The sequence below is a fragment of the Carassius auratus genome, chromosome 28 (genome assembly GCF_003368295.1).
Source record: "Carassius auratus strain Wakin chromosome 28, ASM336829v1, whole genome shotgun sequence".
Lineage (NCBI taxonomy): Eukaryota > Metazoa > Chordata > Actinopteri > Cypriniformes > Cyprinidae > Carassius > Carassius auratus.
This window is the reverse complement of record NC_039270.1, coordinates 2,174,667-2,191,823: the sequence shown is the minus strand read 5'-3', so window position 1 is coordinate 2,191,823 and position 17,157 is coordinate 2,174,667. Positions and strand designations below refer to the sequence as shown.

The 17,157-nt window shown below is 41.7% G+C and overlaps 1 protein-coding gene across 1 annotated transcript; it reads right to left on the bottom strand.

Moving 5' to 3' along the window:
- Positions 1-13,098: 13,098 nt before the first annotated feature.
- LOC113047464 (serine/threonine-protein kinase pim-2) lies at positions 13,099-15,758 on the bottom strand. Its single transcript, XM_026208849.1, has 8 exons — positions 15,402-15,758; positions 14,882-15,094; positions 14,526-14,620; positions 14,337-14,387; positions 13,875-14,256; positions 13,618-13,797; positions 13,314-13,488; positions 13,099-13,190 (listed from the first exon to the last, which is right to left on the bottom strand). Exons 1-7 carry the CDS (start codon positions 15,607-15,609, stop codon positions 13,388-13,390), a joined length of 1,230 nt encoding a protein of 409 aa, XP_026064634.1. The 5' UTR covers positions 15,610-15,758; the 3' UTR covers positions 13,099-13,190; positions 13,314-13,387.
- Positions 15,759-17,157: the final 1,399 nt, after the last annotated feature.

Genomic DNA, 17,157 nt, shown 5'->3' with positions numbered 1-17,157 from the left:
TGAACTAGTATAGTTGATATGACTATTTTAACGATTTCTTTACTATCTTGCTGGACCTTGAAAGTGGAGGTTAAGTTGTGGTCTATGGAACAATATCTAAAAATATCTTAACTTGTGATCTGAAGATGAACAAAGGTCTTACAGGTGTGGAACGGCATGAAGGTGAGTAATTAATGAAAGAATTTTCATTCTTTTAAAAATAATCATATCAGACGGCATTTTAAAATTAAGCAAACAATGACATCAACTTGAATGTACAAACCTTGGCTTGTTGCAGAAGATTGCTCAAAATCTGCCCGGCCAGACCTCTCTTTGACCTGAAGATCTGAATCAGTTGAGGACAGTGAAGATCAAGAGACCCATAAAATTCTTGCTTAAGGTTCTTCCCAACCACCTGGTTGAATTCTTGATACACCTGAAATAGTAAAGGAAAAAAGCATTTGTTACAAGAATTGTCAAATCGTGTTTATCAATACTTATTTCAGTACAAATGTTGCTATCATTTGCATTTCCCTTTACCTGACTTTCTCTAAAAAGTGCTGGCCAACGTTGAAGTATTTGCCTTACAGGAGGCTTGTTGACCACAACATCCTTTCTCCTCAAGGACAGAGTCATGTCCATTTTCTGATTAATAAAATTGCATCAGGGTTATTTCTCTTCATTTCATCCACCAATTGCTGTCTGAGCATTTCAAGACTGGAAGCATCCTGCCCATCTGGGAGGTCAGGTAAGTAGTTGACCTCCCCTTTCCTGGGCTTTTTAATGTTCTTGTTAGGTGGATCACTGCTCGTAGAGTATCTTCCTCTTTTCCCAGCATTAACCATGACGTCTTGTGTGTCCAAGGCTCCTCATTTCGGATCGGTAATTTCCCATTTTGTCTTTCAAACTGTTTGTCCATCCACAGTTTCCAGAAGGCGATCCTGGTTCTTGAAGGCAGGGGTGAGTATTGACCAGTGCCTTTGCCACAGCTCGTAGATCCTCAGTATTTGGGTATGCTTTGAAGGAATATATGGTCTCTGCAAGTTTCTGAAGAATGTCATGTTTCAATTCCTTTGTCACTTTTAGGTGTGTTCCATCTTTCAAGTAGATCAAATTTGCTTGACGCAGCCTAAATTCAACATCGACAGAGAATTTTGGAGTCAAAAAGATATCAGGCCATGGCATTCTCTTTTCCTGGGGTAATTCCGAGGTCAATATGGTCTCTGCAGTACTTGGGGCATCACTCAACATATCACTTGATGTCTCCATTTCACCTGAAGAGAGTGGCACCAATTCAATCACTGGTATGATCTTCACTGTAGGCTTCTGAGGGAGCTCTGACAAAACAGTCAGATTGCAAAGTTCGTTATCAAACTCGGGATCTTGAAACTGTAAAGTAAAATTGTAGACCAGTCCCAGAGAATTTTTTAAACAACTAATTAATTCTTCAACTGAGCCTGGCTTTGATGTCAGCTTTACTTTTCTGATATCAGCTTCCATAAGAATAACTTGCAAAGTCATGGTTTCTTTAGAAGCCATCTGGAAGGTAAGTACACAAGAGAGTTAATTTAGCAAAGAATAAAACGCTTCAATGTCACCATCAGTTTACCATGTACACTATAGGCTGAAAGTGGAAGAGTATCATTCAGGTCTTTAAGCTGAAGTATGCAAAAAGATGGCATATCTGGGCAGCAAATCTCAAAAGAACGAAGGTTCTCAAAATACCATGATGTCATCACTTTGCACACAAAAAGTACCTCTGTATTCACTGCAACAATGTGAGTAATTTGCTTGAAATCAGGTAGCCCTGAACATGATCCAGCTGAAAGTATCATGTCTGTCTTATAATCAGTCCCATTAATGCAGACAGATGGTACAACAAGAAGTGCTTGAGTTCGAGGTAGTTTTTGACCTAAGCTGAAACCATAGACAGTAAAAGAAATGGACACAGCGACCCCATTAGAACTCAACTGAGACAATTGAAGCCCATTTTTAGCGTTTTTTAGCACTTCCGTTTCTGACGCGCAGACTCAAACGAAGCTTGACGACGTCAGGAACCTGTCTGACAGATGTAAATCTTCTAGTAGCTGTGCGTGCAAACTGCCATCGTTAATCTTGCAGAGACGGTGAGCTTGAGCGGGGAGTTCTTTGGTGTGAGTGATCAGGAGTAAGTATTCTGATTAATTATTTTGTATAGTATTTTAAAATGTAACGCCAGTACGCCATATTAAGTTAATTGCCTGCGAGCTTCTCCTCCTGTCTGTACGGTAATGCGACAGAGAGTCGAGTGGTTATGACGCAATCGTTAGCCTATTTTTTACAAAAACTGTTTCTACGGGGCCATAATGTAACATAGAAGGTAATGGAGCCCTTTATACATTGTTGTGTATCTTTAGAAATAAATAATGTACAAACAGAGTCTTTAAACGCCTCAGATGTAAAGTTATTCGCTGTCAAAATGAATGGGAGACAATGGGACTGCTAACGCAAGTGAAGTTCTGCTGCAAGATGGCAGCACACAGCCGACTTCAACTTCCGGTCGACTTCCTTGCCGCCTGGCTGAAACCAATCTTCGGGGATGTGTTGAGATTTGTTTCACCCGCCCCCTCGCTCGGATTGGCCCGCCGGAGGAATTGTTTCACCATGTCCCGCCTCCGCTTCCCTCGCCCCATTGGCTGGCCGAGGAATTGTTTCAGGCCCCACTCTCGGATTGGCCGCCGGACGATTTGTTTCACGCCCAGTAGCCCCTCGCCCCATTGGCTCTCGCGAATTGTTTCAGAGGTGCTCGTTGCTCCCATTGGCCGAAGGCTTTGCGCCGGCGATTTACAATTGTCAGAAGCCCCTTTAAACAATACTATTTTCCTGTTTATCTCCAGTTTTAACTAAAAAAAAAACACTTTAAAACACAAACGTTTTTTTTTTTTTAAAACGCACTTCCGCAATTTATCCTGCACCAATTCTGCATTGTCGCTACCCTGCAGTTTTGCGGATCAGGTGAGTAAACATATTTTACTCTTTCTCACTTTTTATCTGTATCGTTTAAAAAAAAACATTTTTTTAAACCGGCGCACAATATGCATTTTATCCATGTGCAATGCATGCAAAAAGGCGGGAGGTAAAAAAAAATATAGGGTAAAACTGAGTCGTTCGTAAAGTTGTGATGACATTAAGCATATATTTCATTATAAAAAATACAGTTTAATTCATAATTCTCCTAAACACCCAATAAATGTACAGTTTTTCTTCCTTTCTTTATCAAATTAGGCATGAGAAAAAATGTGAGTCTTTCATAAAGGTATGATGACGTTTAACCCACAAAAAATAGATTTTGGTATAAAGAGTATATTTTCATTCATGATTTTCATCGACATATATATATATATTGCCATTTTAAATATTTATAATGCATGCAGAGTTTTTCTGAGACGTTCGTTTGTCCCTTTATTCACATTATGTCAGTTTTAATAATCAACAACGATGAAATGAAAATGAAATTCGTCTAAAACAATACAAACATTATTAAAAAGAATTAAAAAAACACAAAACCCTTTATAATGAACCCTTTTCACAAGTACATTTTTTTATTTGTTTGTTTGTGTATGCCATGAATTACCCTTAATCATGAATAATAATACATAAATACGTTTGTGTATCAGATTTTCAGTGCATTGTTTTGTATAACATCAGGTGCATTTCTTTACTGTTGCAGAATGGAAAGCAAGCCCAACCTTCGTTTTGAGGCTGGACAGCTGGTGCTGAGGCCGTCTAAAAAGGCAGCCCCTCTGGAGAAAGTCCACCTTTCACAGGTGGCTAAAGGGGTGCCCTTTGTACCAAAGGACCCTGAGGCTGTGCTGGAGGAGGCCAAGGTCAGGGTTATCCAGGGTGGAGGGTGTCCCTTTGATGACCTGCTGCTGCAAAGTCAAAGTGCCATCCAGTTTGGTCAATACAGAGGGAAAAACCTTCAAGTGGATGCTGGATAATGACCTTGGTTACTCCCTCATGGTCCTGTCTGGACATCAGCGGGAGCGCGAGGCTGGCAGATTGGACAGAGGTGCCCTCATGGCTAATAAAGATGTTTTTCTCAAATATGCCTGCACATTCGAGAAGGTTGCAGAAGCCATCAAAGTGCGTCAAAGAGAGAAGGAACAATATCTGGCTGTGAGGGTGACTTTCTGGTGGGTTTTGGGATCTACAACAAGAACACCTTTAAGGAGCTCTATGAGGCCAAGGACAAGGAGAGGAAAAGGTAATATATGCTTTTGCTTGCTAATTGTATTGCTCTTTTGTATGTATTTTACTCTAATCATGCATGTATATTATATTGTTGCAGCTATGTGGATTTCATAAAAGGCAACAAAACCAGTGCAGGCAGCAAGATGGATGCCCTGAAGAAGTACATCTTGCAGAGGGAACGGAAGAAAATTAGGGCTAAAGGGAGAAAACAGCCATCCTCTGCATCTTCTGCATCCCAGCCTGTACCGCACATTTCACATCTGGCTTCTCCTCCTCCCACCCAAAGCTCCCTTTCCCAGCCAGCTACAGTACACGGTGAGTTTTTAGATTATATCTGGCATAATTATATGCATGTTCTAATGTAATTATAAATAACATTGTACATTTTCTGCACTCAGAGCCAACAGATGCAGATCTTCTGGCTTCAGCCATGGAGGTGGAGACACAGGGTGAGTGTTTTGTTTTCTTTTGTGTCATATAGTATTATGTAACCATAAATGCCTATAAACGGAAAATAATTAAATCATTATTACCCATTAGAAAATTAAAAATTACTTCTTCACAGTGCATCAACCACCACCAACCTCAATGCCGATCCACTCACCTCGTTTGGAGCTTCTGAGGTACAGTTTTCACTCCATAAGTGTGCATATATATGTATTTCTTTGTGTGTGTGTGTATAGGTTGTTCTCCCTGAGGCCTGGAAGCGCTCCCTTCCAAAGGAACAACATGAGTGGATCGGCCGCTCCCTCTTCCGAAACCAGGGTGGAAGGGCAGTGCTGACAGACAACCTGCAGATGTGGTGGTACCCTCCCCAGCCATGTGTGCTGTATTATCAGCCTCCAGCATCGCCGGACGTGTTCTTCACCTGTCCGCTGTGTTTGTGGATGCCCTACAGGATGTGGTCCTACAAGGTGATCTGCAGTTCACCAAACTGTAGACGGTCCGGTCAGCGACTGACTGCTTGTGGGCTCTACAAGACAGTGAGGTGGGTGCTGAATTTACACGGCTGGTATTTTCTGGCGACTGAATACCTCGAGTGTTTGCGCTGCCATAAAAAACTGGCTGCTTGGTCCTACGACATCCTGGACCAGCTGGATCCGGCTCAACGCAGGATGTTCCCAGCTATCCTCACTTACCGGTGAGTCATGAAAAAATTTATCTTTTTGTAGGACAAAATACATAGGCAGTTGCAGTTAACTACTACAGTGTTACACCATTAACTAGGCTGTAAGGATAATCATGCAACTTAATTTACTTTTAAAATAATATTTACTTTTAAAAATAAATTACGTCATTGGTACAGAAAACAAGCCTTATCTTTCTTTTGAAGTTTTTTCACAAGACACTGTGTTTGCCAGTCTAGGTTCGGTTCAGAAATGTGTGAACAAACCTTCATTGAACTAAGCTTTAACTTTCAAAGGTGTCAGTCTCAGAACAATTGTATTTAACACCTTGAGACACTACACCTTTAACCTTTTCAGGAGTTAACGACCCCCCATGTTTTATTGTGTTTGGAAAACATCACATCTTTGCTCTTAAAAAAAAGAAACACTTTAGATTAACTTAAAAAAAACTTTGCCTTGGTTTGTCTGTTTATTGCAACAGGTTCTCTTGTGATATGCATGTGGCAAAGTTGATGAGGGAACGCACTCTCGGCAACAGCGCCACAATGCTATATCACAAACTATGTGAAGAGCATAGTGAGGACTGGATGGAGAGGACCCTGCAATACCTGTCTTTGTGTGACCGGTTTCAGAGTACACGGCCTATCACACCTCCACCTCCAATGCCACCTGTACCGACTGCCCAGTGGCTCCTCTCTGTCCACGCAGAGGATGTCCGGTCCCGGTATAGTGAGCTAAAAGCCAGGGTCACCTCTGTGTTCGGGTCCATCCTGAAAATGGACTCCACAAAAAAAGGTATCATATTAATCACATATTATCTTAAATAGATTTGATTCTTCGTATATGTTTGGAGCTCATTGAACTGTTTTGTTTTCCAATAACAGGTTGCCAAATAACTGACAGGACCTGGAGCTGGGACCGCAGCCTGGGTCACCAATGTGGGCAACGAGCACGGACAGGTCCTCATGTCTGTGCTCACCTCACATGAGGCTCAGGGACTGCTGCCCATGACCACGGGCCTGGTGAGAAGGTACGAGGCGGCTGGAGTCGCTCCCCCCACGCTCCTGTATGTGGACAGAGACTGCTGCTCTTCAGTGGGAACATCCAGAGCAGCTGCCATGTTCAGCGGCTGGAGTGATCTGGCGGTTCGTCTGGATGTGTGGCACTTCATGCGGCGCTTCGCTGCAGGTCTGCACACTGACAGCCACCCGCTCTACAGTCTGTTCATGGCAAAGCTCTCTGCCTGCATTTTCGTCTGGGATGAGGGAGATGTGGCCCTGCTTAGGGAGGCGAAAAAGAGGGAGCTGGAGCAGAAGCAGGGCATCAGAGGCCTCACTGAGGAGCAGTTGACCAGCAGGCTCACCTCCAGACAGCTGGCGCAGCACTGTCGTCGCTGCACACGTGGCCTGGAGGAGACAGAGCAGCTGATCGGCCTGATGCTGGAGGCCTTCAGGGATGCCAGGGAAACCATGAGCATCCCCTTGGTGGACCAGGAGAGGATGGACGTCATCTGGGACATTCAAAGGCGCCATCTTTCCTGTATCCAGGACCCTCCTGGAGTGCAGCTGTATACACAGACAGGAAGTGTTAAAAAGGGAGGGCTCACACTTCCTGTGTACCGCTGTGCTTGGGGGTCCACTTCCCTGGAGTCCTTCCACAACCACCTCAACCGCTTCATACCCGTTAAGATGATACACATCCACCTTGAGGTGTGTTTTTGTGAAAGTCTATTTCATGTTATTTGTAAATTTAAATAAGTCTTAATGTTTCCTCTTTTTTTAAATCAGGAACAAGCGCTAACCTGGAACATTTCCAGGCTTATCTGCTTGAGGGTTTTGAGCGGTGGAACGAGGACCGGGCCGCTGCTGCTGTCACACATGCTCCCTTGTCGCTGCGCTGCTTCAGTGGCTCACTCCAGCACAGCCTCAATGAGCTCAGCCAGCGTCTTCTTGTGCAAGACTACTCCAAGCCAGGAGAGTACACAGGTTTGTGTCTATAAGGCCATGTTTTTTTTGTTGGTATCGTCTCTTGTAATGCACTTCTTTTTTAAGACTTTGTTTTCTGTTTAATTTTGTTTTATCAGGTGAGCTCATTGGGGTGGAGTATCTGTGCTCGCAGCAGTCCTGGGAGTTCAGGGAGAACTGGCGGGACCCAGATGTCCCAGACGGAATCCCAGCGGACTTGGGAGACATACAGGATGAGGGATTTGGGGATGAGACAGAGGTACAGGACCACACCGTCTCCCCTCTTTCTTTAGTCTCGACCAAGGAAGCTATATTGTTGTCTCGGGATTCAGAATCACCCTCTCAGTCCTCCCAGGACTTGCCACCAGAGCCACAGGAAGATGTTTGTATGCATACAAGAATCCTTTGCCATGCTATCACTTGGAGGACTTTTTCATCCATACTAACTGATCTTCTTTGTTCTTGATAGGTGTGCAGAGGACCAGACGGGACTCCTGGATTCGACAGAGTGGTGGACCTGGCCAGATACCTTGTTGAGCTGAGAGAAAAGCCTTGCGTCTCAGACAGGGAAGCCACTGACATTGTTCAGCTGTAGGACAGACTGCCGGACAGTGACAGACAGGGTGTTTCCTATCCGCCGAGACACAAGGACAGACTTTTGCAAGGCAGGTTCAAGGCCACCCACTCCAAAACCTCCACCTGCCATGGGAAAGAGAGCCTGAAGCGGTTAGTTAAACATTTGCACACTTTTGAGCTGTAAAAATATAAATGACTATGCTTTTTATGCTTCATAATCCCCTATTTTATTTTACAGGTGTGTGCTGGGGCAGGGCTCGGGTCCTGCGCAGTGGCCTAATATTAGTCGAATTGTAGAGGCAGTATGTCTGGAGCGCTGCTCCATTCATCCAGCAGAGAAGGTGAAGTGGGGTGTTTCAATGAACCGCTGGGCTGCCATTCTACACGACTACCAGGCCATACGGAGACGGGTGGGGAACTGCCCAGCACTGAGGGGACGGACGAGGATTCAGTTGTTTGAGGTCAATCAGCGTCCGCTTTCTGTCTGGTAAGTAGTTTTATTGATATTTTATATTTTATTGTTAAAAGTAATTTTACAATTCTCAGATTATGATCATCCTATTAATTGTGTTATCTCAAAAAGGTACAACAACTACAGGAAGAAGCTGGAGGCAGATGTGCTGGCTCTGAGTGTTCCCTTGCCTCAGATCAGCATGGTGTCTCACACTCAGCTTCCTCTAGCCAGGCAGATGACGTCAATGCCCTCTGCACCTGGGTCGTCGCTTAAATCTTTCCCCTACGTTGCAAACCCTGATCTGTCAGGTCAGGCCACACGACGTGGGCAGCGACCTCCTCCCCCTGCATCAGCACCCGCGCTCTCTGCTCAACAGCCAGTGACTCTCTCAGCTCCTCCCGCAGCATCCTTCTCTACTCACCAGGCTGCTGTCCTCTCTGCTCAAAGGCCAGTGTCTCTCTCTGCTCCTCCCGCAGCATCCCTCTCTGCTCCACCGGCTGCTGCCCTCTCTGCTCCAGCAGCATCAATGAGCAGAACAACTCTGTGGAGGAAGAGGAAAGCAGCAGAGGTTTTTGCTCAAGAGCAAGGGCTGCCCCATTCCCAGCAACCTGCATGAAAACCATATGCGTGGGCAGCCCAGAAAAAAAGACTTTGGGCACACCAGGGTGGGCAATATCTACTTCTGTGCCACAGCAGAGGGAAAGACATTAGGACAGTGGCTGCAAGAAAAAAAGAATGAGGGAAAACCATCATTGTAAATAGTTTTATTTGTAAATATTGTACATATAAGAATTTTATTTTATTCTATTACCATTTGTTTGTATTTAATAAAGATTGTGTACACAGACCAAAATGATTGTTCTTTATTTCAAAAGTTTTATCTGCCTACATAAAGGACATATAAAGTGTCCTAAATAATTATTACTTAATAATTAACTTTATATCTGTTCTTTATTTGAGGACATTTATTTGTTCATGCAAACTGTCATTATAATATTTATTCTTTATTTTAGAACATTTAATGACTGCTCTTTAGTTTGAGAACATTTATTTGCCCTCTTAAAAATTACATCAATAGATCAAAACCTTATTTCAGGTTTATCTGCCTCCATTAAGGCCATGTTAATTGTCTTAAATGATGGCTTTATTTTACAATGTTTATCTACCTTCATTAAGACAATGTTTATATTTCCAAATGATTTTATGTTAGATCATTTATTTGCCATCATGGCGGTTATTGTATTGACCATATATTTTATTTGTGTAGCTTTATTAATTATTCATTAGCATTCCAATGTTCTTGTTTTCTAAATACATTATTTACACTTTTTTAAAATAAACTTTATTATAAAAGGTATAAACTAAAGTTTAATTTAATATCAATACACAGTCAGTCTGTTCTTTGTTTATTTATTAAATAGTTCACACTAGAAACAAAATATAAAAAGTATAAAATATATAATTGTGAACAAATTACTAAACAAATATATAAATAAAACTGAAAAATAATAGCAGAAACCGTACAACAAAATGAAAGATAAAAGATTTTATTAAATAGTTCACGCTAGAAAAACAAATGCTAAATGCAAATTTTAAAACACAGGAATTAACAGCGGAAACAGTACAACCAAATTAAAGATAATAGAAAAGATTAAATAGTTCAAATTAGAAAAAAAAATGAAATATATGGCAAGGTAAACATAATACAAATAAAAAGAAACAGTATAACAAGTTAAAAATAGTTTAAAAATATATAAAAAGAATATAAATGTAAATGAAATACTAAATACAAATTACAAAAAAATAAAATAAACAAACAAACACTGTACTAAAATTAACAGATAATAAAAAAAAATAAAAAAAAAAAGAGTAAAAAAAAAAAATCAGTATCAATTATTTACGGGGGAGCAATAGACCGCTGCTCTGTAACTGCTACAAAACAATTTGCCACCATAGCGTGAATGACCATAGTCCTTGGTTTTGGGCTGCTGACACAGAGAGCAAGTCAGCGGTTTGCATTTCTTTGGCCTTTTCTGAGGCAGGCCCTGTGCAATTTCTTCCTCTTTCTTTTTCTTCCTCCAAGCAGTTGTCTGAGGCACGTTGTCATAGTTGTCTGCAGCTGCAACCCTCCTCTGCTCAGAAAGCCATTGCGATACAGTCCTTCCAGCTGCAGTGGCACAGAAACTTTTCCCCCTAAAGAAACTGTGTCCAAACTCCAGTCTCTTTGGCTGTCCACACAGTCTGCAAGGATATCCTTTTGGATCTGCTCTCCGTGCAGTGCCTTTTTGTTGCTTTAGGGCCTTTTTTGTCCTCTTCGGCCCTCTTTTTCCATCTCCAGGCTGTGGCCCTTGGTACCCTCTTAAGGGCTGCAGCAGATACAGCTGATGAAGGAGGGAGCACAGCCAGCGATGTGCATGTAGGAACTGTTTAAGGCAAAAATACATAGATTTTTACATTAGACATTTGTTGCTTCTTACGTGAATTTATTATTTTACATTCTTTCATAGTCTAAAGACATTTTTTAGCACTGGAGGCCACTGCTGACTGGTGGATGGGGTGGCTTGGAGAGAAGACCTTCTCTCCAATCTTCTCCGGAACCGTCTCCTCCTGTCACTTTTCCCCGAAGACATCACTGGAGGCCACTGCAGACTGGTGAATGGGTTGGCTTGCAGAGAAGACTCTCCCCGCAGACCTTCCTTAGACTGTCTAGTGGATGGGGTGGCTTGGAGGGAAGCCTTTCTCTCCAGTCTTTCCCGGAACAGTCTCCTCTTTTCACTTTCCTCTGAAGAAATCACTGGAGGCCAATGAGATTTGCGAAATTTCATTGCTTTTTTTTGGTTCTTTTTCAGCATCTGCCCTCTGGACCCGAAAAGCGGTGTTGTCTAGGTCCTCTGAAAGCCTCTGGCGGAATTTCCTCCGCTGTACCTGCTCTCTTTCTGAAAGAACAGGATCGCAATGTAAAGTCAGGGAAGGTTGACTGCAGAAGGTCCCTATGCTCTGCTACTTTGAGGTCAAGGATGTATAATGATTCTTCCTTAAACTGAGGTGCCACAACTAATGCAACAATGTCCTTTAGGGGCATGAGTATTTCCCATGTGTTTTCACTCTCAGTAATTTTATGGCCAATGAGCAGAGGGAGAAGCCTAATTAGACACCAATTCTCATGGCCATTTCCCCCAATTGTGCCCTTGGTTGAGAAGCTCTTTGAAATCAGCTGAATCATGTGTTTATTCAGAGGAAGTGTGCAGAGAGAAGTGCAAGACTCTGAGGGACACATATTTAAAAGAGAGGAGAAAAGAGACAGAGAAGAGAAAGTGGGTCAGCAGCAGGTCAGGGAAAAAGTGGAAGTACTCAGCGGTCCTGTCTTTCCTCGATCCCTTTGTCTCCCCATGGGAGACCAGCGGGAATATGGAGAGGAGGATGAGGAGAACCAGGCCGCAGGGTACGAGCACCCTGAGGACGAAGGTGAAACAGAAGCAGCAGCAGCACTCAGAGACAGGAGGTGTGTTCACAACAGGGCATATATGTTGTGTTAAATTAATATTTCTCTTACTGGTGTAATGTACAATGTGTGTAATGTTGTATTAATATTTAATATTGTCATGACAGAGCCGACTGGTTCTTTTTCTGGCAGTGCAAGGTCCCCTCTGCCAGAACCCGCTGCTGCTTCTGGTTCCACTGCCGGTCGTTCAACATCTGCTGCTGACCCACGGGTGTGTACAGGCAATAATATTATATCTACAGTAACCACTCATAGCCTCACACTGATGGTTTGTGAATGAGTTTAATCCTTTTTTGCCTTCTCATTGTACAAAATGTGCTATCATTATTGATATAGCACCATCAAGAAGAAGAGCTCAGAGAAGGCATAGGGAGCAGCCATCGGAGGTAAAGCGTCAGCTCCAAGAAGCTCTCCAGATCCGTCCTGTATCTCCACCGCCGTCTCCACACTCAGAGGATGAGCTCCTCCTCTTCAGTCTGGTCCCTTCCCTGTCATTGAAAGAAATACCATTCATTCGTTGTGTAGCAATAAGGATAAATTGACAATTAAAGAATTAAGACAACCAAGACTAATTTTAAATATCAAAATAGTATCTACAAAGGGCTCAAAGTCATATAAATGAGGATTTTCGAGGACATGGTATGAGCAGAGAAAAAGGCTAGCAGGCTGTGAAGTAGACGTTTTATTCTGCTAATTTACCTCTGCATTTTGTTTCATCGCGAGGGAGTGATGGACATCCCTTGGACAACTACAGGTGCCACCGAAATGCATCATCTCTCGGAGAAGGTAAAAAAACATGAAAGAGCAAAGATGCATATGGATAGTAAGGAGCAGAATGTGATATAAATGAGCAGTGTAACATAAGTGTTTTTAACCAATAAATAAACTGCCAAAATTCCTTGTTGGGCATTTTACTTTGAAAGTTAGTTTTTTTTGTTTTTTTCAGGATTTAGAAGCATTGTTTTAAATACTGTGTATTTAACAACCTGTCACAAGATTAAAAAGAGCCTACTTTTATTTCTTCCAAAAGAAATCACTTTAATTTAACACATTTAATTTAAAATGTCAATGTAATGTAAAATAATAAACCTATAATAATGAATTATTATGCATTATATATTGTAAAGCTGAATCAATAATTAGAGCTGCAGCGCTGGTTAAGAGTATCATCAAAAACTGCATTCATGTGAAATCAGAGGTCTATGGCTCATATTTTCCAGAGAATGAGACATTGTTTCCGTCTCTGTCTTGTGTAGTTTCTGTCTAGTCCTGGGTTCTTCAGCCGACTGGATGTTGTGTGTCCTCTGAGGAACTGTATTCTTGACCCTGTCTTCATCCAGTCTCTGTTTCATCATCTGATCATGTTATTTAGAAGAGGACCAGAAAATTAAAATGTCTTCCAGTCAGTTCAGTACTGTTCAATAACTGCTTCGTTTTCTGACCATAATTCAGAAATGAAAAATACAACAGTACTTGACCTCTAATGAGAACAATTGCAGATCTTCTCTTCGTCTGACCCAGAGGACAGAAGGATCCAACGCCTGTCTTCATCCTAGAGCTGACTTTCAAACCATTGGTGCTGTAAGATCTGCTCTAACGTGGGCCGCTTCGCTGGACTGCGCTCCAGACACTGGTGGATCAGATCACTGCATGCTGTAAAAGTTTGGAGGAGAGAGACGGTTAGTCAAGAGCACGTAACACACCAGAGCTGACGTGTGTAAACACCTTCTCAAATATCTGATAAAAGCTAGAGTGAGAGGTAAATGTTTATCAGTTTCTCACCGCTGGATAGCTCAGCTTTCCAAGGGAAAGGACAGGCTTTCAATATTTGCTTGACACTTGAAAAAGGCAGCTTTATGTTGACCATCATGTACAGCGTCACACCTAGAGTCCAGACGTTTGTTGGGACGGCGTAGTATTTGGGTTTGGAGAAGACCTCTGGTGGGCAGAACAGGAATGCTCCTGGAAGAAAGACATTGTATGATTAATATTTTTCAGAAAACAAAGTAAATCACAGTGCAATAGAAAAGGCAGCTGACCTATATATTTGACGCTGTCATAGCCAGCGCTGTCAAGCAGGTGACCGGAGCCGAAGTCAATCAGCTTCAGCTCCAGAGTGTCGGTGTTCACCAGGACGTTGTCAGCATGGACGTCATTATGAAACACGCCGTGGTTTATGCAGTGCTGCACCGCCAGGACTAACTGACGCATGAAGCCACGCGCGACCGCTTCACTCAGTCCTGACGAATCCATGATGAACTCTCGCAAGGTCACGCAGGGTTGAGGGAACTCCAGAACGAGCGAGAAGACCAGGGGCCGATCGAACCACTCGTACATTTCTATGATGTAGGGGCACACTGGAGGACGTCTCAACATCAGCATCAGCCCCACTTCTGTAGCCAGACGTCTGGAACAACCAGGCTAGAGAACAGCACAAGACCACCAACCGTTAGAGAGCTTTCAACAACTAAACATCTGTTCTTTACTCTTTGACAACTCACTATTTGAAGAGAACAGCAGTTGTTCCATTTCCGTGTTGTTTTGATGGCAACCTGCAAAGAGAGACAAAAATACATATATTAATAATATTTCTCACATTCTCCAATATGTCTTTTGTTTTAAACACGATTCAGATCAAGTGGACATGGATCTCTACACAAGGAGCCAAATGTTCAGTAAAAGCGTGTTACCTCTCGACCGTCGGATTTTCGGATTGCCTTATACACCTTGCCGAAGCTTCCTGTTCCTATCAAATCTTGCATTGTGTACAATTTGTGCAAAGATTCTGAAAAACACAAGAGGTTACAGAATATGCTTTGTTATTTTATATTAAATTACATGTCTGATATAATAGCACTGCTGTCTGTAGCAAAAACAGATTAAATAAGATCCATGTGACAAATGTTTCTTTAAAAATGAAATGTGTTATTAATATTTGTTAGACAAGCAAAGGTTTATAACTGTGTTAAAGTAGGTGATACTAGGATGACAAAGTAAGAACACTTCAAAACTGATAAAGTAAGTGTGCATCTGACAGCAGACTCACTGGTAGTTGGCCTCCAGTCGGGGAGATCTGGAGCAGATGTGGGCTCGGTGTCAGGCTCGTTCTGGAGCTCAGAGGGTCCCGGGACAGACGCCGGATCAGGATCAGACTCCACTCGTGTCCGTCTGCAGCGGAGGAACGGTTTCTTCACGGCCTTCCAGGCTCTCTTGAAGAACGCATGGATTCTGCTCCTCCTGTTTCCTCCAGTACGAATCTCTTCATTGAAGAAAAACAACAAGAAACATATTAGAAACATGTCTGACCACAAATTAAACATCAGTGATTATTAAAGATGTCTGTGTAGTGCATGTTTGCTTAGAAAATAATGAAAAAGTAGAGCAGTGGATTTCAAACACTATTTCTCTGTGAACGTCCCCTTACAAAAACCATTAATAAAAACTGTGAGGCTAATTTTTTACTACAATATTTCTCACAAAAAAAAGTTATGCAAGTATTTGTTGACTATATAAAGTGTGTTATTTTATAATGAGATGAAAGGGTTTATTTATTCGAATAATCTGACCTGTGGGGCTTTTCTCAGCAGAAGGCTGTGCACTCACTGCTTCTGCTTCTGAAGCCCTTGTTGACTCGACAGGCTGCTGGGAGTCAGCTGGCAGTGAATCGATCAACTCTTCGTCGATCCACTGACAGAAGCCGCTGCAGAAGCTGATGTTATCCAGCCACGCAGCCGCTTCTGTCTCATTAGACACGGACTCAGATGCTGAACACATCGTGACGCTGAGAGTGAGTGGACAAACTCTCGAGTGTTTAGTAGACTTTAGTCTGTACACTGTGTGTGTTGTGTCTGCAGACTTTCGTATGTAGATCTTCTCTAGCAATCAAACTCGCTCAGATTCTCACTGTCTCTGACTGAAGACAGTCTGCGAGCGCGCGGTTATAAGGGACTGTGATGTCACAATGCACGAACGTTCCAAAATAGAACGCAGCAGAGCGCGAGTCTCGAGCGCATTTTTTAAAAACCTTAGTTTCATTTTTAACACCGTAAAAATCTCATAACTCAAACTTCCTAAACATATGCCTGTTTATTTAAAGCCAGAATGTTCACAGATAGCAAAATACACTCGACCCAGTTCACGTTAGATTCTCACCTGTCGCTGTTCTGTCGATTTGTCCTTGTGTCCTATCCTATTCGAATCTTCCATCACCCTAAAACTTTTTTTTTAATAAAATGTTTAACATCAGTTTATCTGATGACAAATCAAATAGCCTAAATCAAACATATACAGTACCTTTTTTTTAAATCTACATTGAAAAAAACAAACAAAAAAACACTTAAATTAAATACATTATTCTTAAACTGTATCCATTTTATAAACGTAATTTCAATGGTAAATCTTATCATGTTGTATTCAAACTAACGTAGTTTTAATCTGATAGGCTGCCATTTCTTTACAAAAAAACATTAACTGGATTTCAGCGAATCAAAAACAAGCAGGCGTATAGGCTACTTCGTCTCGATTTGAAAAATATATAAAACCCGCGATATTCAAAAACAGCTTCAATTGCGCTCAAGAAGACACCAGCCCGCCAAATCAGCAACACTTCTAAAGAAACATTTAGAAATGGAGAAAAACGCAAACAAAGACGACGACCCAATAACTGGATATTTTCATTCAGTTTCGCCAATAAAAACATAAAAAAAAATAACTGGTATTTTAATTGTACAATACAAACATCGAGACAAGAATACCATCAGACTGTATTCTTCACGCCTGAAAAACATAACAGCATCATCACGGCAGAGAGAAACGAGACCCCGGTCAAACTCAGAAATGCAAGAAAAACAATTGGTAAGTATGTGTTCTATAACTTTACCATAATAATAATAATTTTATTTTTTTTATTATCCCATTTATCAACATTAGTCTACATAATATTTTATTCTATGCAAACTATTACAAATGTATTAATTGGTACCAAAAACAGTACACATTTAAATGTTTATTAACTGATACACAATTAAGCTAAATTACAAGAAATAACCTACATATTTTGTAAAGCTATTAAACACGATATATTACGTCTTTAGCATTGAGAAAGTCATACAAACTTTTTGTCTTTACAAGAAACCACGGTTTTATCCGACAATTATTTTATTCAACGAATATCTCTTCGTTATTACACAGCGGGCTCTTTTTTTTTTTTTTTTTTTTAATAGTTCCTGCAAACTGTACCACTTTCAATAAGGGGTTAAACGGATCGTACTTGATCCGTGAACCACTTGCGGTTCAGCATGTGATTAAGAAACGTTATCATTT

Excerpts from the sequence above, each read along its gene's own strand:
- LOC113047464 (XM_026208849.1), bottom strand. The coding sequence starts at position 15,609 with ATGTGTTCAGCATCTGAGTCCGTGTCTAATGAGACAGAAGCGGCTGCG. Across the intron at positions 14,388-14,525 it reads GAAAATCCGACGGTCGAGAG|GTTGCCATCAAAACAACACG; the intron begins GTAACACGCTTT and ends CTCTCTTTGCAG. Across the intron at positions 13,489-13,617 it reads GAAAGCTGAGCTATCCAGCG|CATGCAGTGATCTGATCCAC; the intron begins GTGAGAAACTGA and ends AAACTTTTACAG.